At 48.5% G+C, this 20,092-nt stretch overlaps 1 protein-coding gene across 1 annotated transcript in view; it reads left to right on the forward strand.

The window, feature by feature from the left end:
* The window catches only part of Rnf213 (ring finger protein 213), a 99,806-nt gene that overhangs the window by 32,733 nt on the left and 46,981 nt on the right, over positions 1 to 20,092 (forward strand). The window contains 12 exon segments of the mRNA XM_036196012.1: positions 1,238 to 1,418; positions 3,332 to 3,505; positions 3,833 to 3,982; positions 5,688 to 6,271; positions 7,117 to 7,282; positions 8,630 to 8,847; positions 10,170 to 10,310; positions 10,419 to 10,586; positions 11,591 to 12,734; positions 13,324 to 13,517; positions 13,702 to 13,857; positions 16,018 to 19,623. Coding sequence (XP_036051905.1) covers positions 1,238 to 1,418; positions 3,332 to 3,505; positions 3,833 to 3,982; positions 5,688 to 6,271; positions 7,117 to 7,282; positions 8,630 to 8,847; positions 10,170 to 10,310; positions 10,419 to 10,586; positions 11,591 to 12,734; positions 13,324 to 13,517; positions 13,702 to 13,857; positions 16,018 to 19,623 — 6,882 coding nt within the window.

The raw sequence follows: 20,092 nt of genomic DNA on the forward strand, positions 1-20,092 counted from the left end.
GCTGGTCTGCATTATTTTCTGCTCATTCCTGCCTGTGCAGTGACGGAGCAAAGGACTGCGTTGTGTGAGGCGTACTCACTGACCTGCTCCCTCAAGTTTTTGTAGTTTTAGCTCAACTGAGGTCCTTCTTCCTCCTGAGCTCCTTCTGAGGTAAAGGTCCGTTTCTGTGCGTGGAGAAGAGATGGCGCTTCCCTACTGACTTGCCTGAGCACCCTGTCCAAACTCTGTTGGTCACGTGTGTGATGAGAGGGCTCAATGAGATGTTAAACTTTCTACTTTTCCTTTTATTAACTTTGTATTATATTAGAGCATTGCTGTGTGTGTGTGTGTGTGTGTGTGTGTGTGTGTGTGTGTGTGTGTATGTGTGTGTGTGTGTATGTGCCTGCATGGAGATCAGAGGACATCTTTCAAGGGGCTACTTCTCTCCTTCTACCACATGGGTCCCAAGGATTGGACTCATGTTGTTGGGTTTGGCAGCAGACACCTTTGTCCACTGTGCCATCTTTCTGGCCTGAAATAGGGCTTTACACATGCTAGGCAAGCATTTAGCCGTTGGTTCATACCCCAGTGAGCATTTTTCCTTTTAATAGATTTGAAATATTATTGAAAACATAACTTTAAAAAAGAAAAACTAGGGGTTGGGGATTTAGCTCAGTGGTAGAGCGCTTGCCTAGCAAACGCAAGGCCCTGGGTTCGATCCTCAGCTACACACACACACACACACACACACACACACACACACACACACACAAAAGAAAAAGTAAAACTATACTATAAAAAAGTTGCAATTAAAAAAACCCATACAACCACACTCTGAAATTAACCAATCCCAAACACTATACCACTCAACAAACTTGTCTGTGGTTAGAACGGAAGGGAATGGAAGGTGTGGGCTTCCCATCGGATTTTCTTTATGTGTCTATCCACCACCACAAACAAAAACATCCACAACAGTCACAATGATAAAGGCCATCAGCTTTACATCTTCTTCTGTAACTCATTCTCATTACCTGCATTCAGTCCTTCAAGGACAGTTTTTGAGAAAATCATTTAAGATAAGGGATCAGCCTAGGCTGGCCTTGTATTTGTTGTGTAGCTGAGGCCGGCCTACAGCTCCCCTTTCCCAGTGCTAGGGTTAGCATTATGTACCACCACACTCAGTTCACATTCCTCTTACTCTAAAACAAACTAATAAGACATTACTATATTTCCCTTTTTTTACTCATTTTCTTTATAGTCTCAGACCAGTGTCCTCCAGGGACTCTCTTGGCAAGATCTGCAGAAATTTGGTACGCTCTTGTCCGCTGTGATAACAAAGTCCTGGCCTGTGCACAACGGGGAGGCTGTGTTTGACGTAGATGAGATCTTCAAATACCTACTCACGTGGCCAGATGTGAGGCACCTCTTCAAACTGTGTGGTATGTGCAGGTGGCTGTGGGGAGCTTGGTGAGGGTGGTATGCTCTTGGCCTTTGGCAGCAGACCAGGGCAGAAAACCAGACCTAACACTCAGCTGGCCTGTGCTGATGATGGAGGGACCTACACAGGAATGGGCATTTTGAAGAAGACTAAAGTCAGAGTTGACTGAGTGCTGCTGGGGACTAGCCCCTCTGCTGCCATGCTGTCCTTGACGCTGCCTCCCTGACAGTCTAAGGCCTCAGGCTCCGGATGAGGGGATATGAAGTGCAGAGTATAGATGACTGACTGGCTTTTAGTCTGCAGATAGAATCGAGAACTAAAATTGGGCTGAGGAGATGGACAAGCAGGTGGGGAGGTAGCCCAGCAGGGTAGGAGACAGAGACAGAGGATCCCTGGGGCTTCCAGCTATGAGCCAAGCTTCAGATTCAGAGAGAGACCCTGGTTTCTATGAAGTGACTGCCTACATGTGCAATCAAGCATGTGCACGCATACACACACACACACACACACACACACAGACACACACAACCTTGTTACTTTGAGAACAGTACTGATTAATTAACAGAACAGGAAGTCCTTCCCATCTGGTCCTCCCAGCATACACAGACCAAGTGTTATGTCTTCCCTGAAATCTCTCACGTGTCTTGTGTGAACTGCTGTGTTCAGATCTTGTAGCAGGACTGTGCCAGGTTTGGACTAAAAGCCCAGCTGAGGCTGGAATATTCTCATTTTCACCAGATCATTGCTCAGCCCAACAGGGAGCCCCTAACAGCTTATGAGGGGTCAGGCAAAAAGTGTGGCTGCTGATGTGGGTGCCACGTGCATCTGCTCTTAGCTTGAGAGTATCACATATCTATATTTTCATTAATAGATTTTCTAGAAAAATTCATCAGAAAACATAGCTCCCACACAGCTCCCCAGCACCAATGTTCTGCTGTTCACTTCTGGAGTGTGTGGGTGTGTGAGCTGGTCGGTGTTAGCAGACTGTTAAGTCTGGGTTCGTAAGTGTTCTTTAGGCTTTAGTAGATGTATGATGGCATGCTAGGGGCATCACAGTCGACACAATGAACTCAGTGGCCCTCTCCTTTACTCCCTGCCCTGTGGTTTTTCTGGATGATCCCATAACTAAAATCCTCTAACGAGTGTGGTCCTAGATGGCTTGTTTCATAGTGATTTGCATTTGAAGCTCCGTCTCATCTTCCTGTTCCTCAACAGCTGAGTTTATGTGCATCATGGGTAATTCCCATGTGTGGAGCCTCCAGGGCTCCTTCAGCATCACAGTTCTTTCATGTGTTGTTGTTTTCTGAGACTGGGTCTCACCATGTAGCCTTGCCAAGCCTAGAGTTTGCTGTATAGACCTGGCTGGCCTTGAACTAACAGAGCTGTTTGCCTCTGCCTCCAGAGTACTGAGATTAAAGGCAAGTGCCACCATGCCCAGTTGTTTTGTGACTTACAATGATGGATAAGGCTACTTTGTTTTCAATGATACAGATAAACATGCTCTTAACACAAATCTAATGATACCAGTAGAGAGATTTTCTGAGGGTTAAAAGTAAGTATATTTAAAATCTTGCCATCTAAATTGATTGACAGTTTCACACACTACACTGCTCTCCTCTGGCGGAGAGGAAAGACAGAGCAGCAGTGAAGGGTAAGGTTTTCAGCTCTCAGCTATTGCTCTGACCTCTTGGCTTTTAACTCTGCAATTGGCTCTGTGTTTCTTATTTAACAAGATGGTTATATCTACAGCACGGGGCATGGGAACCTGAAGCCATGCACTAGTCAAGTGTGTCCCACTGAAAACATTGCCTGACTGCTGCTGTACCATGACGAGTCTTCAGGGATGCATGGTGGGAACTGATGGAGTCAGCAGACCCAGGCTTTGACCTATGCTCTCTCTCTCTCTCTGATCAGGAACCAATGAGAAAATCTTAGAATACATCACAGGAGAAGGCAAGCAGCTGATGGCCACGGCTGAGTCTGTGTTCCAAACAGTTGCAGAGGAACTTGAGAAAGGCACCATTATGGTTGGGCAGCTGGAGTTGATCCTTGAGCACAGGAGTCAGTTTGTTGAAATCTGGAACCTAAGTAAGTATGAAGTTGAGACATGGCATTTTGTGGGCAGGATGTGTTTCTGGGCTTTGTAACCGCCAGCGATTCTTGCCAGCAAGTTGAGAAGCTGTGGTTTATTATTCTGAGGAATATCCTGAGAAAGCAGTAGAATGAGGCAGCAAGAGCTTGCTCTGTTCCATGCTGCCAAGCACATGGTTCCACCGTCCTCATAGACTGGCTGAGCTGGCGTTTTCCTGGTCCCTCCTTATTGCTCTGACCATGGAGCATGTGCAGAGCGAGGCAGCAGAAAGCTGCTACATGGAAGGCAAGCGGGATTGTGTGAGCTGTCAAGTTACTTTTCAGATAGAATACGGCTGCCGTTCCAAGAGAAGGCCTGTGATTTGAAGGACTTGCTGGACAGGAGGAAGGATGATCTGCGGTTCCTCAAGCGAGAGAAGAGATACGTGGAGAGTCTCCTGAGGCAGTTTGGGACAGTGAAACACCTCGTGCAAGGTGGGTGGGCTGAAGAAGAACCAAAGGGTCTTGGGGAGGGGCCGAGTAAGGTGCAGCTGGGCATAGGGGCAGAGCTGGGGGGGGCACATAAGTATATGTCTGTGCATGTGCTTGTGGAGGCCCAGGGTAGATATGGGATGTGTTCTTGAGACCCCTTTTACCTTATTCATTTTGTTGTTACTGTTATTTTTGAGACAGGGTGTCTCTATGTAACAGCCCTGACTGTCCTCTGTGGGCCAGGCTGATCTCAAACTGAAAGACACCCTCCTGCCTGTGCCTCTCCAGCGCTGGGATCAAAGGCATGCGCCGCCGCCGCCGCCACCACCACCACCACCGCCACCACCACCACCACCACCTTTTTTCACCTTATTCAGTGAGACAGGTTCTCTCAATCAAACCCAGAGCTTGTTGATGTGTCTAGCCTTGCTAGCCAATTTGCTCTAGGGATTCCGCATCCCTGTCTCCCCAGGCTGGAATTAAAGGCAGGCTGCCATAGTCACCTAACATTTATATGGGTTCCAGGGATCAAAAAAATTTTAATCCAAGTTCACTTGTGTTTGCCAGAGGGAATCAGCATCACCTCTGTCTTCACTTCCATGCCTAACAGCATCTCTCCGACTTTTATGTGCTACAACTATCTGTTGACTCCCAAGGTGGAGTCCCTCATCCTCATCATCACTAGATGGGTGAGGGAGCCCTGGGCTTGCTCTTCACCCTGCCGGTGCCTCTTCCTGAGTGTGTTCCCATATATGTCCCCATCCTCTTGCCCTGACTCGGTATTTGGCACTCACAGCTTAGCTTCCTTCCTGAGATGGAGACGGAGGAGCTCACCGTCTGAGTGGATGCACGTCTGCCCTAGCTCTCGTGCATTGCTTGTCTGGGAACAGAGGGAAGGTTGTAAGTCACGGCCCTAGGAACAAAGTGTCTGTCACTCCTGGTTGTCTCTCTAGGGCTGCTGGGAAGCCTGGGGCAGTCCAGGTTACTGCTTTTTTGTGTGTGACTTATTTGCCCTCACCGGATGCTCTGTAGATCAGGCTACCCCCAACCTCACAGAGATCCATCTGCCTCTGGCCAGCTTCTGACTTTAAAGATACAATTTCTATTTTATAATTAATGTGAGCTTTAGAAGGGAGTGAGAAATAGGTGCGTGTTTTCCAACTGACCTTGTACCCGGAGTTTATAATGTTTTCCTTCTTGTGAAAAAAACCCAACAAACAAAACCAAGGTGGAGGGAGGAAAGATGTGTGTTTTATGGAGAAAATAATCCAAATGTTAGTATTGAGTTTTCCTAGAGAAGTGACTGGAGAAAGGGCAATGGCCTAGTCAGTAGTAGAGCACTTGTCGAATGCTGCAGGCCAGTATCCTGTCCCCAGTGGCAAAGAAAGAACTCTAGACCTGCCCATGCTGGTACAGGTCCTCAATCCCAGCCACCAGGAGGCTGAGGCAGGAGGATAATTAGTTGAAGGCCTGCCTGGCTACATGTTCAGATCTTCTTACCCTCACTAAGAAAGAGAAGTGATGTCAGGCAGTGGGGGCACATGTCTTTAACCCCAGTAAGAGAGGCAGGGGCGGCTGGTCTATAAAGCGAGTTCTAGGACAACCAGGAGTACACAGAGAAACGCTATCTCAAAAATATTAAGGGAAAGGGGTTATGAAATACAAGAAAAGGGGTTTAACGTCCAACTTTTCATTCTGGTTTCCATAGTGGAGTTTGGAAATATTGAAGCAATACACTCTCAAGATCTCAGCAACAAGAAACTCAATGAAGCCGTGATAAAGTTACCTGGCTCCTCATCCCCCAAAAGGAAGACACATTACTTCCTGAGCCCTGAGATCCGAGAAATTGCAAGCCAGCTAGACTCCCTGAAAGACAGCCACATCTTCCAAGTTTTCTGGAAAGAGACGGCAGAGTCGCTGAGTACTCTGAATCAGGACTACAGAGAGTCAAAGCTTTTGCTCCCAGACGCCTGTGAATGGCTGTACTACCCCTGCTATGAGAAATTCCACAGGCTCTATGAGAACTTGAAGTCCGGAGAGATCACCTTTGCTGAAGTTGATGACATCTTCAGAGACTTTGTAGATAAATATGATGAACTGACTGTTGACCTAAAGTTCATGTGCACTGTGGACCCCCAGGACCAAAAAGATTGGGTCTCAGAGCGTGTTGGGCAGATCAAAGAATACCATAGCCTGCACCAGGCCATCAGCTCTGCCAAGGTCATCTTTCAGGTCCGAAGAGCTTTGGGTGTGACTGGTGACTTCAGTGTTCTTGACACGTTGTTGAACTTTGTAAGTTGTGTGCTGGCTGTCCCGAGGGGTGAGGGCCAACCCAAATGTTCTTGAGAGCTCGGGGGGCTTCTGACTTGGGGTGGGTATGGGTGTTGATGAAGCAGCTGGGTGGTGTGGGGGGATGGGAAGCAGATGGACAGCAAAGCTTTCTTCTTGAGTATCATGGTAGCTCCTGAGCCAATGAATTTCAGGCCATCCATCCATCAGGGGATCAGCAATTCAAGAAGAGGAGGCCACATTCTTTTTTTTTTTTTAAGTTTTGAGATTATTATTACTCATTTCTTCCCTTTTCAAACTCTCCTGTGTACTTCTTGCTGTCTTTCAAATTCATGACGTCTTTTGCCATGTTCTTTAATAACTGCTCTGATCACAGAATGAAGGAAGGCCACCTGTTCCAGAGGCAGTTGCAGGTTTAGGCAGCAGCAAGTGACCCATCACCCCTGGCAGCTAAGATGGGAAGTCTTTTGTTTCCATTTTGAGACAGGGTTTCTCTGTGTCCTGGCTGTTGCTCTGTAGACCAGGCGGGCCTTGAACTCACAAGAGATCCACTTGCCTCTGCCTCCAAGTGCTGAAATAAGAGGTGTGTGCCATGATAGTCGCCTTTGGGCCTGTTCCGTGACCAGTAAAATAGAAAAAGCTGTATAGGGAGAGATCTGGTAGTGCTATGGTGACGGACAGATTTCAGAGACCATGTAAGCTTTGGTGTGGAGTGGGAGGTGTAAGGCGAGCAGGAGGTGGGCAAACAGTGGAGGACTGTCCTCCATTAAGCGAGCCTTGCCCTTGCTGTGGGTGGCAGCGCCTGAAGATGAGGCTTGGCTAACTACATACTGAACTTTGTCTTCCAGGCGGATTCCTGTGAGAGCTTTCGTCATGAGAAACTGAAGCAGATCAGCCCAGAGTTCATCCAGGCCAAGAAGCTGCTCCAAGACATCACTGAGCCCCGCCACCGCTGCCTGGAGGAACTCTCCAGGCAGATGGAGCTTGTGGGCTGGCTGCGTGAGGCCCTGGAAGGTATGATCAGCCCCTTAGGCTTGCCTGGTCCTGCAGGTGGCGCCAGATGGTCCCTATGAGGTTCTGGTATTTGAGGTTGTATTAAGGCCAGGAAAGTTGATCCTTGCCTTCTTGAGGCAAAGGGGCAGAGTCTGTCTCATTCACTGGGGGTTTATTTTATTCCGATGACGTCTCTCAGGTCATGTGTAGAAACGTTTCTTTGTTGCTCCCTGTATACTATGGTTGCTTGCTGAGTAAAGCTGAAGGTCATTTTGTACAAACCCAGCCTCCTTTATAGCCTTTTTGTTTTATTTTATTGTTTTGTATGTGAATAGTGTTTTATCTTCACGTATGTATGTGTGCTGCATATGTGTCCAGTGCTTGTGTAGGTCTAAAGAGGGTGTCAGATCCCCTGGAACTGAGATTACAATTGGTTGAAAGCCACCACGTGGGTGCTGGAACCTAGATCCCCTGCAAGGCCAACAATTGCTCTTAACCATCACAGCACTCTTCTTGGTTTTTAATTTTTATTTTATTTTATTTATTTATTTTTGGTTTTCCGAGACAAGTTTTCTCTATATAACAGTTCTGGCTGTCCTGGAACTTGCTCTGTAGACTAGGCTGGCCTCGAACTCACAGAGATCTGCCTGTCTCTGCCTCCCAAGAGTTGGGATTAAAGGTGTGTGCTACCACTGCCTGGCATATTTTTATTTTATTCTTTTAATTAAATAATTTTATTTTATTTTTTGTGTATGGGTGTTTTTGCTGCATGTGTGTCTGTGCCCCCTCACATCCCTGGTATCCAGAAGGCAAGAAAAAAGTGTCAGACCCCCTAGAACTGGAGTTACAGACAGTTGTGAGTTGCCATCTAGGTTCTGGGAGTTGAACCTGGGTCCTCTGGAAGAGCAGCCAGTGCTCTTAACCATTGAGCCATCACTCCAGCTTCCCCTCCCCATTTAACCTTTTCTTCCACAGGATACTTTCCCAGAGGGGTGTTCTGTAACTCCTCATAAAGGTTTTCCTCGCGTACCTGTTGAGTGGTCAGAAGCTTGTGGAGAGTTACCTCAGTTTTCTCACTGCCAACATATTCTTCTAGCTGAGCCTAGGTCTCCATGTTTAGGTGGTTTAAGTGATGTTCTGCAGTAGATTCAAGGCTATAAAGTGCACAGCAAGCCTAGTATAATGCCTCGGACACTGTTGTCTGTTAAAGGTTAGATATCAGTCAACAGATTATATTTTTCACATTCTTAGCAAAAACAGGAAGCGGGTCAAACCAAGACATTAGTGTGTCCAATTATAGCTTCACTTAGGATTACTGCCCCAAATTCAGCATGGCCATGTGCTGACCTCCCCTCTGCTCCTCTCAAGACATCAATGAACTCAAGGTGTTTGTGGACCTGGCCTCCATCTCGGCCGGGGAGAACGACATCGACGTGGACCGGGTGGCCTGTTTCCATGATGCTGTGCAGGGCTATGCTTCCCTGCTGTACAAGATGGACTCGGGTGCAGATTTCCGTGAGTTCATGCATCATCTGCAGGAACTCTGGAGGGCCCTGGACAATGACCAGCACCTGCCCAGTAAGCTGGTGAGTCTGCTCAGGATCCAAGGCTATTAAGTGTAATAGCTGACTGTCAGTGACCCCAAGGGCAAGGCTGCCACTGATGTCGCTGCTTCATGACAGACCCCCTTTGTGTCTCTGTCTTGAGTCAGGAAGACATAGACAAAATGTCATTGTGGAAATGGAGGGTCTCTGCCACATGAAGCATAGAAGAAGACATTGTGAAATCTTGCCTGTGGGTATCTCTGAATGGTCATTCTCATTTTGTTCTATTACTTTGAGCATTTCCTGTGATTGGCACTTGAGGAACAACCACTGAGATTGTCCTCTGGCCTCCATGACCATGTCTGTAGACATGTACACACACCTGCACACAACAGTGTACTAATGTACACATGCTCATACACAGACACAAACCTTCCATACTGGGGTCTGATTTTACTTTCCTAACTTTCCATCGAATTGAGATTCTGTCTCACATTCTGGCATGGCCTCAGGACTGACGTGGAAGTGGAATGCATACAGAGGGAAGTTTGCAAACTTTCTGTGAAAAGCTTGCATCCAATGACAGCTGTAATGCACATTTTCCTTACTCTGCTCATCTCAGAACCCATGAATTGGCATGGCTCAGCAGTTAAGCATACTTGCTGATTTAGCAGAGGCCCCAGATTTGGTTCCCAGCACCTACACAGTGGCTCACAACCTTCCATTGCTCCAGTTCCAGGGGTACAACATCCTCTTCTGGCCTCTCATGGCACCAGGCACTCACACTGTACATATACATACATGAGACAAATACTTGTACACACAAAATAAAATAAAAATTTAAAAACCAAGTCAGGTATGGTTCACACATTTAATAATCCCAGAACTCAGTTGGCAGAGGCAGGTGGATCTTTGAAACCAGGCTGGTGTCTAACTCACAGAGATCTGCCTGCCTCTTCCTCACAAGTGCTGGGATTAAAGGTATAAGGCATCATGCCTGGCTCCAAATAAGAAATTAACAAAACAAAACAAACAAAAACAGCCCAGGGCTCCACAGCACTCTTTTTCTTACCTCACTGTGGGGTGGTAAGCTCTTGGCAATGGGTATGTGGCTGATCTCCATTCACATACAAATAAACCCAGTTCCCCACACCTGCCAGCGTGGGCTTCACGGAAGGCAGTGGAAGCATGACTGAAAATATGCTGAGCGACAGGACCCCGAGGAACAAGGCAGAGTACAGGGATACAGCATGAGTGTTAGGGGAGGGGTGTGGGGCAGCTGTACCCCAGCGAGAGCAGAGGTGGAGGGTGGCAATGGGAAATGGATGCTCACTCCAGTCTGTTTCCTGCTTCTGTCCCAATAGCAAGATTCTGCCAGAAATTTGGAGTGGCTGAAGACAGTGAAGGAAAGCCATGGATCTGTGGAGCTCTCGTCTCTGTCCCTGGCCACAGCTATCAACAACAGAGGCATCTATGTCATTGAGGCACCGGAAGGTGGTCAGAAGGTGAGCCTCCCAAAGTCCTGGTGCAGTTTTGCATGGCCCTGTGGATTTGCTATAAAGTCATGGAACTCTGCACCAGAAACTAACTTTTAAGTGTTCATTGCCTCCCAGATTTCCCCAGACACCGTTCTATACCTTCTTCTCCCTGACAACCATGGTGCCCAAGAAGGGTGCCGCACCTACTCCACAGAAGAGCTGAAGGAGCTTTTAAATAAGCTTATGCTAATGTCTGGCAAGAAAGACCACAGCAGCAATGTGGAAGTGGAGAAGTTTTCCGAGGTGAGCATTTGGGGTTTGTGCTGTTCCCCACAGGGCCACTCTGGCCTCAAGCTGGGCCAGCCACTTTCCTTACTGAGTTGCAGAGAGGGTCTGCATTGGCTTTTGGTTGACACAGAGCTTTGCTCTGATACCTAGAGGGTGATGCTAATGGTCTGCAGGTTGCAGGGCACCCCAAACCACAACCCCAGAGAAATATCTGAAGTAGGACAGACCTGAGAGCAGCAGGTCCTCCTCAAGAGCCTCAGGAGGAACTGTCACCAGCTGTGGAGAAGAGAGGACCACTAGGTATTCTTAGAAACAGTCACTTTGCTGCCTCTATAAACTGGCAAGTATGTATTATGTTACTGTTGAGGAAGGCCTGGTAACATGAGACCCTGCTTTTATACACAAGTGCAGGCGTGTGTGTGTGTGTGTGTGTGTGTGTGTGTGTGTGTGTGTGTGTATGCGCGCACACGCATAGTCTTTATACTGACATCCTTTTTCTTTCCCTGGATATGGTGGTAAACACCTTTAATCCCAGCACCCAGGAGGCAGAGGCAGGGGCATCAAGCCAGTCTGGTTCCATAGGGAACTCAAGGATAGTCAGAGCTACATAGTGAGACCCTGTCTCAAAAAACCAAAAAGAGCTGGTTGGTGGTGGCACACGCCTTTAATCCCAGCACTTGGGAGGCAGAGCCAGGTGGGTCTCTGTGAGTTCGAGGCCAGCCTGGGCTACCAAGTGAGTTCCAGGAAAAGGCGCAAAACTACACAGAGAAACCCTGTCTTGAAAAACAAAAAACAACAACAACAAAAAAACCAAAAAGAAAAAAAAAAGGGAGGCCTCTTATTAAGCTTACTATTTAACTATGGAAGGAATAGCTGTTATATAATGAATATTTGGTAGATTTCTGTGAAGTGTGCTCCAGTGAGTCAGTGACAGGATTCTAAGATCTTGGAGCTAGAAGCGGGCCAGCATGTGTAGGTCCATGTGTCTTCTCTTGGCCTCATGGCTCCCTTTCCCCCAGGTCTTCAGCAGCATGCAGCGGCTTGTGCATGCCTTCATAAACCTGTACTGTGCAGGCAACATGCTCTTCAGGACTTGGACTGCTGAGGTCTACTGTTGCCCCAGGCAGGGCATCTCCATCAGAATGGACTTTGGCTTGGAGCTGGTGAACCAGTTGAAAGAGAGTGGTGATATCATCGAGCTCCTAGGAGCCCTCTGCAGGCAGATGGAGGACTTCCTAGACCACTGGAAAGCGGTAGTCACTCAGAAGAGAGCCAAACACTTTTACCTCAACTTCTACACAGCTGAGCAGCTGGTCTACCTGAGCAGTGAGCTTGGGAAACCCAGACCCAGTGAAGCTGCCCTCATGATGCTGTCCTTCATCAAAAACAACTGCACTGTGCATGACGTCAGTTCCTGTGAAAGCAATGCTGCCAGTCACTGCCTGAGGGAGGTGGTGAGAAAGCTGCCTCGGCAGCTACTTTCGGAGTCCAGCTTAATGGGCAAGCTTCAGGTTATCATGGACCAATCCATTGTGTGCATGAGTGCCTTCCTGCCCAACTGCCTGGACCTGGATGCCCTGGGCAGCTGCCTGGCTCAGCTGGCCACACTGGGAGACTGTCCTGTGAAGCGGCCACTCCCCAAAGGCCTGCAGGTTGGCCAGCCTAACCTGGTGTTGTGTGGTCACTCTGAGGTATTACTGGCCACGCTGGCCATCTATATGCAGGCCCCCAGGCAGCCTCTGCCAACCTTCGATGAGGTGTTGCTCTGCACTCCGGGGACCACAGTGGAGGAGGTGGAACTGCTCCTGAGACGCTGTCTCACATTGGGCTCCCAGGAAGACAAAGTCTACAGTTTGCTGTTCGCAGACCAGCTGAGTTACGAAGTGGGCTGCCGGGCAGAGGAGCTTTTCCAGGACCTGTGCACACAGCGCCACCGTGAAGACTACAAGTTGGTGATAGTCTGTGATGCTGCCCGGGAGCACTGCTACCTCCCCTCCTCCTTCAGCCAGCACAAAGTCCCCCTGGTTCCCCAGGCCCCACTGCTGGACATCCAGACCTACCTGGAGAACCATTATCAGGTTCCAGAGCAGACTCTGTCAGCGGCGACTGTATTCAGAGACAGGATGTGTGTTGGGATCGTGACCTCTGAAAGAGCTGGTGTTGGTAATGAAAGTACCTGGGGGTGGAGAGGTCCCCTTTACCAAACCCTGCCCAATGGCGCTTCCTCCTCCAGCAGGGGAGACTCAGATGAAGCCCTTCTTCAGGGGCCTGGCTCCTCTTTAGCTGTAAACCAGGATCCTGTCTTGTCTTGTTTTGAAAACTGGGCAGTTCCCGACAGCCCCGTTCCCTCCCCTCTGGAGACTTTCTGCAGTTTGACCTCCTCATAGACTCCCGACCTCTTCCGTCTAGGTTGGTTGTGGCTGAGAAGAAACAGATGATCCTCTGGTTGCTGTCTGTTTCCTTCCATCCTGTCCCCTCTTCCCTGAACCACACTCTTCTGGTGGGAGAGAGTTTGTCTTTCACCCTCCTGCTCTTGACTTCCCGCTTAGGTGCACCACCAGTCGCAAGAAGAGGCAAAGTTGGTTAGTGGGTGGTAGACAGGGAACCCAGGGACTCTAAGAACACAAAGCCAGTAGGCAGTGATGTTCTACTGCATCTGTTTGATTTAAACAGAGTGACTTCCACGACATCTCTGTTGTCTTCCTCTCCATCTGTAGATTTGGGGTCTAATCTGTATATGTTCACATTGCAGGAAAGTCACTCTATGTGAATAGATTGCACAAAAACCTGAAAATGAAGCTAAAAGATGAAAAGGTGCCTTTGAAAATTATTAGGTTGACAGACCCTCACGTAGATGAGAACCAAGTCCTGAGCTCCCTCCTGCCATTCTTGAAGAGGAACTACCAGAAGACGCCTATGATTTTCCACATTGATGTGAGCACTTCAGTAAGTGTCCTGGCATCACCGCCCCACGACCTCGGGGAAGACACGTTCCCACGTCCTGACTGCCTCCTCCCTCCTCACACCTTCCTGATCAACTTCATCCTGTCAGAGGCAAACAAGCCAGTTCTCAGAGTGAGAACCGTAGTTACTGTCCTACACACTCACAAACCTGTGTCTCCCTCTGTAGGTACAGACTGGGATTCCTGTCTTTCTTTTCAAACTCCTCATTCTGCAGTACCTAATGGACATAAATGGGGAAATGTGGCTTCGGAACCCGTGCCATTTATATGTTGTTGAAATCTCACAAGAGCCCTCAGTCCAGCCAAAGAGGTCTTCCAAACTGGTGCGTATGGAGACAGATGGCATAAGGACTTGTGAAGCAGACCTTGTCCTGCTTTGTTCTGTCAACCTGATAGAAGCCTGTTATCTGAGAAGGGGAACCACAATTGAGAAGATCCCTCCAGGAGATTGCCTGTAAAGTTGCTGGGTGGTGCTCAGGCTGGACAGTGGTGGCATAAGCCTTTAGTCCCAGCATTTGGGAGAAGGGGCAGGTGGATCTCAGTGAGTTCAAGGCCAGCCTGGGCTAAACAGAGAAGCAAAAAAAAAAAAAACAAAAACAAAAAATGTGAAGATTGCCTCTAGGCCAGTGTGTGGGGCATTTTCTTGATTAGTGACTGATTCAGTTGGGCGAAGTCCTTGATTGGGGTGGGGTAGCAGTTCCACCTGGAGGCCTGTGGTTCTGGATGACACAGGAAAGCAGGCTGAGCTAACCCTGGAGAGCAAACCAGTAAGCAGTGCTCTTCCATGGCTTCTGCTTCAGTTCCTGCCTCCATCTTCCTCTCTTGAGGTCCTGCCCTGACTTCCCTCAGGAATGGAGTGTAATGTAAATCTGTAACTAAAGAAGCCCCTTCCTCCTCAAGTATCTTTTGGTCATGGTGTTTTATCTCAGCAACATAAACCCTAACTAGGCCAGACATTGGTACCAGTTTCCTGGGCTATTGCTGTGACAGACCTGACCGTGCGTTTTAGAGAGAATTCTGGTGATATTTGCACTCTGAACCACTGAGTGCTTAGAGCTCAGAGCTCTATTAATTACCTGGGAGCTTATAAGATTAGCGTGCTGAGAGCAGCATGGATGGTAGAGGTGTGGCTTGTGAAGTGTAGAAGGAAGGACTCATTCAGGGCTAACTGAGTCATGTTTTGTTTCCAGTCAGCTGAGACTGAAGAACTGACTGAATAACAAGAGACCAGAACTGCTAACATGAACACTTTGCTTTGCTTGGACAATTTATGCTGGTTAGCTGGGGCTGAGAAATCACCTGACTGAGACCAGTGTTCCCTCAGCATCAGCACACAGATGCTGTGGTCCTGAGGGTAACAAGGCTGTACCTCAGGCTTGCAGCCAAACTGGATTCTGTTGAGAGCTGCCATCTCTCGGTAGTTCAGGATAAACTTGAAGTAAAATTGATGCTATAGGAATTTACTGGTAAACTTGCTTAGGAAATACCAAGTTACACAAAGTAGAATTTAGCTAAAGAAGCTCTGTCTCCAATATGACCAGAAGATAAAGTACTAACCATGCTTGGTAGAAACTGTAGGAGAGAAAATTCTCCACCCTAACTAAAGTGTAGGGTTGCTAAGAATGTTCAGTCACTGAGACTGACCTCCCATAACAAATGGGGACAACCCTGATTTACAGTTGGCCTTTATTCCATCTTCTTATCAAAAACTCAAGTGGACAGCACAGCAGGGTCACAACCACCACTAAGTCCCATGTGCTCTTATCAGGAAAGCCTAATTCTGCCAGGTGGGCAGGGTGACCCTGGGTAACAACTTTTCAAAAAGAACAGCACTAGTGTACGTAAGAAATAACTCTGACAATATCACCTCTGCCCCAGTGATCAGACATGTAGCCTCCCATCTCTGTTCAAATTGTTCAAAGGACAGCCTGGGACTGGGACTTGAAGATGGAAGGACCACAGCGTGTATGGAGTGTAGACGCCTAGGTGTATATAAGCTAGTAAAATCTGCTACTGGAGGCTGATTCCTCTTTGAGCATTAGCCAGAGCCAGACACACGTGTATAGGAAGGAGCCTTTTCCTTCTTTAATGTCCAGGTGTGTGAAGCGACTTCTCACTGGGAAGGCATATAAATTCTATAACCTCAGTACAGAGAAGATGTGTTCCTCTTGGACCTGAGTACTTAAACAGGCTTGGCACTCACCCCTACACACAGTTGTATGTGCATTGTGAAGACACAAGTTCCAGAGTTGTGTTAGAAAATGCTTCCTTGTTAAGGATGTGTCTTCTAATTCAGTTCTCTAAAACCTCAGCAGGCAAAACTTGCCAGCCTGTGGAGACAAGTTAAAAATACAGTGTATTGATGGAAAAAGCTGGTTCACTTGCTCTCAAGAAATAAAAAAAAAATACAGTGTAGACTTAGAGAGTTAAAACACGAAGGCAGCGTTTAAGAAGTTCAGTGATCATGTGTTTCCTCTTTGCAGAATGCATGTGCACCTCTCTTCAAGTTTCTTGATATCTTCCCCAAAGTTACCTGTCGTCCTCCCAAGGAAGTGATAGACCTGGAGCTGACTCCGGAGGGGAGCCACAGAGAACCTGGAATGGACCCAATGGAGTTCATCAGTGAAGCTTTCCAAAGACCTTACCAGTATTTAAAACGGTTCCACCAAAACCAGAACCTGGACACATTTCAGTACAAAGAAGACTCTGTGGAAGGCTCGCCCGAGGGGTGCCTGCAGCACTTCCTGATTTACTGTGGAGTGGTAAACCCTTCCTGGGCTGAGCTTCGGAACTTCGCTTGGTTTCTGAACTGTCAGCTCAAGGACTGTGAGGCTTCTGTCTTCTGCAACTCAGCTTTTACTGGAGACACACTCAGGGGCTTCAAGAACTTTGTGGTAACCTTCATGATCTTAATGGCGAGAGATTTTGCCACTCCGAGTCTTCACACTTCAGACCAAAGCCCAGGAAAGCACCTGGTCACCCTGGACGGAATTGCTGAAGAAGACCTAGCTCCCTTCTCTCTTCGAAAGAGATGGGAGTCAGAGCCCCATCCGTATGTTTTCTTCAATGGTGACCGCATGACCATGACATTCATAGGTTTTCACTTGCATCCCAACAACAATGGCTATGTTGATGCTGTCAATCCCTCGAATGGGAAAGTCATCAAGAAGAATGTCATGACAGAAGAACTGTTTCAAGGGCTGAAACTTCAGAGAGTACCCTTCAATATCAACTTTGATCACTTGCCCAGACATGAGAAGCTTGAAAGACTCTGCCTGGCTCTAGGGATTGAGTGGCCCATTGACCCTGATGAAACATACGAACTTACAACAGACAATATGCTTAAGATCCTGGCCATTGAGATGCGATTTCGGTGTGGGATCCCAGTTATCATCATGGGAGAGACAGGCTGTGGGAAAACCAGGCTCATCAAATTCCTTAGTGACCTCAAGCGTGGTAGTGTTGAGGCAGAAACTATGAAGTTGGTGAAGGTCCATGGAGGAACAACTCCATCCATGATCTACTCCAGAGTCAAGGATGCTGAGTACACAGCTGCCTTCAATAAGGTCCAACACAAGTTGGATACCATCTTGTTCTTTGACGAAGCCAACACAACAGAAGCCATAAGCTGTATCAAAGAGGTCCTGTGTGATAGAACAGTGGATGGTGAGTGCCTAAAGGAGAATTCTGGGCTGCATATCATTGCTGCTTGCAACCCTTACCGGAAGCACTCCCAGGAGATGATCCTCCGCCTGGAGTCTGCAGGTTTGGGATACAGGGTGAGTGCAGAGGAGACAGCAGACAGGCTGGGTTCCATCCCACTGCGGCAGCTGGTATATCGAGTCCACGCTCTGCCTCCAAGCCTCGTTCCTTTGGTGTGGGACTTTGGACAGCTAAATGATTCTGCTGAAGAGCTCTACATCCAGCAGATTGTGCAGAGACTGGTAGACTCCACCAAGGTAGATGAAACTGATGCTTGTGTGATTGCACGTGTGCTCTCTGCCTCTCAGAGGTTCATGAGGAAGAGGGAGAATGAATGTGGCTTCGTCAGCCTCCGGGATGTGGAGCGCTGTGTGAAAGTTTTCAGATGGTTTCATGACCACAGTGAGATGCTCTTGAAAAAGCTGGATGACTTTCTCCACGAATCCAGTGAAAGCAAACATACTTTTGAGAGACAGCCTGTTCTCTGGTCCCTGGTAATGGCCACTGGGGTTTGTTACCATGCCTCTTTAGAAGAGAAAGCATCCTACCGCAGAGCCATTGGCAAGTGCTTTCCAGGACCATACAATGACAGCAAGGTCATTCTTGATGAGATCACTCACGTACAGGATCTTTTTTTGAGGGGGGCACCCATACGGACAAACATAGCCCGGAACTTGGCTTTGAAGGAGAATGTCTTCATGATGGTGATCTGCATTGAGCTTAAGATCCCCCTTTTCCTGGTAGGGAAGCCCGGCAGCTCCAAATCCCTTGCCAAGATCATTGTAGCAGATGCCATGCAAGGGCAGTCGGCCTTCTCTGACCTCTTCCGCTGCCTGAAGCAGGTCCACCTGGTATCATTCCAGTGCAGCCCCCACTCCACCCCCCAAGGCATCATCGGCACCTTCAAGCAGTGTGCTCGATTCCAGCAGGGCAAGGACCTGGAGCAATATGTCTCTGTGGTGGTGCTGGACGAGGTTGGGCTGGCAGAAGACTCACCCAAAATGCCCCTGAAGACTCTGCACCCCCTGCTAGAAGATGGGTGCATTGAAGATGATCCTGCCCCATACAAAAAAGTTGGCTTTGTTGGCATTTCCAACTGGGCTCTGGATCCTGCCAAGATGAACCGGGGCATTTTTGTGTCACGTGGCAGCCCCAATGAGAAGGAGCTCATAGAGAGTGCCGAGGGGATCTGCTCTTCGGACAGGCTGGTTCAGGACCGAATCCGAGGTTATTTTGCACCCTTTGCCAAGGCCTATGAAACAGTGTGTCAGACCCAGGACAAGGAGTTCTTTGGGCTTCGAGACTATTACAGTCTGATCAAGATGGTCTTTGCCAAAGCCAAAGCTTCAAATCAGGGGCTTTCCCCACAAGACATCGCTCACTCTGTCCTTCGGAACTTTAGTGGGAAAGACAACATCCAGGCCCTGGACATCTTTACAGCCAGTCTTCCCGAGGCCAGGTACAGGGAAGAAGTCAGCACCATAGAACTGATCAAGCAGAACATTTACAGTGGTCTGCAGGCAGCCAGCAGGGGGCTGGACAGTGCCGAGTCCCGTTACTTGCTCGTGCTGACCAGGAACTATGTGGCCCTCCAGATCCTACAGCAGTCTTTCTTTAGTGAGGGTCAGCAACCTGAGATCATTTTTGGCTCCAGCTTTCCCCAGGACCAGGAATACACCCAGATCTGCAGGAACATCAACCGGGTGAAGATCTGCATGGAGACAGGAAAGATGGTGGTGCTGCTGAACCTGCAGAATCTGTATGAGAGCCTGTATGACGCTCTGAACCAGTACTACGTCTACCTTGGAGGCCAGAAGTATGTGGACCTTGGACTAGGTACCCATCGAGTCAAATGCCGAGTCCACACTGACTTCCGCCTCATCGTCATTGAAGAGAAAGATGTGGTGTACAAACAGTTCCCTGTGCCCCTCATCAACCGGTTGGAGAAGCACTACCTGGACATCAACACAGTGCTGGAGGAGTGGCAGAAGGGCATTGTGCGTGAGCTGCGACAGTGGGCGTGTGAATTTGCAGATGTGAAAGCTGACCAGTTCATTGCCAGACACAAGTACAGTCCTGCAGATGTCTTTGTCGGCTACCACTCTGATGCCTGTGCCTCTGTGGTGCTGCAGGCTGTGGAGAGGCAGGGCCCCAGGGACCTGACAGAGGAGCTGTACCGCACGGTGTCTGAAGAGGCCAAGTTCATCCTGCTGGATTGTGCAACACCAGACGCTGTGGTCCGGTTGAGTGGCTCTTCACTGGGCTCGTTCACTGCGAGGCAACTGACACAGGAGTATTACTACCACCAACAACACGACTCCTTTGCAGACTTCCTCCAGGCCCACCTGCGCACAGCCCATCTGGAGTGCCAGGCTGTCTTCACAGAGGTGACCATCTTCCCATAGCCTCACCCTCTGCTCTAGGCTCCTAGGGTCAGGAACTCAAGCTGTTATTTAAGGCAGCAAACAGGGGTGACTTATAGGTAATATGGACATGCTGACACTGGGCTCCTCATGTTCTGAGCACAGTCGGTGAGTCAGGGTACTCAGCCTCCCACAGCTCTCATGTTGGCCAGTGTGTGTGTGTGTGTGTGTGTGTGTGTGTGTGTGTGTGTGTGTGTAGCTTAGAGAGGCAGTGTTGAAGCAGTTAGGGTCAGCGTCACAGGAAGCCTGATGTGCACGAGATGTGGAGGGGAGGGCAGATGGGATTTTTAAGAGGCACCTTAGAGCTGGCTGGGCACATATGAGGACAAAGGGATTGAAGATCTCTGGAAGAATTCCTTGGTAGAGCTTGAGGTTCCAAGCTGTGAGTTTTATGTCCTGAGGTTGAGATGGTCCTCAGTGGCTCTGCTAAGGA

Source organism: Onychomys torridus, chromosome 8 (assembly GCF_903995425.1).
Source record: "Onychomys torridus chromosome 8, mOncTor1.1, whole genome shotgun sequence".
Taxonomy (NCBI): Eukaryota; Metazoa; Chordata; class Mammalia; order Rodentia; family Cricetidae; genus Onychomys; species Onychomys torridus.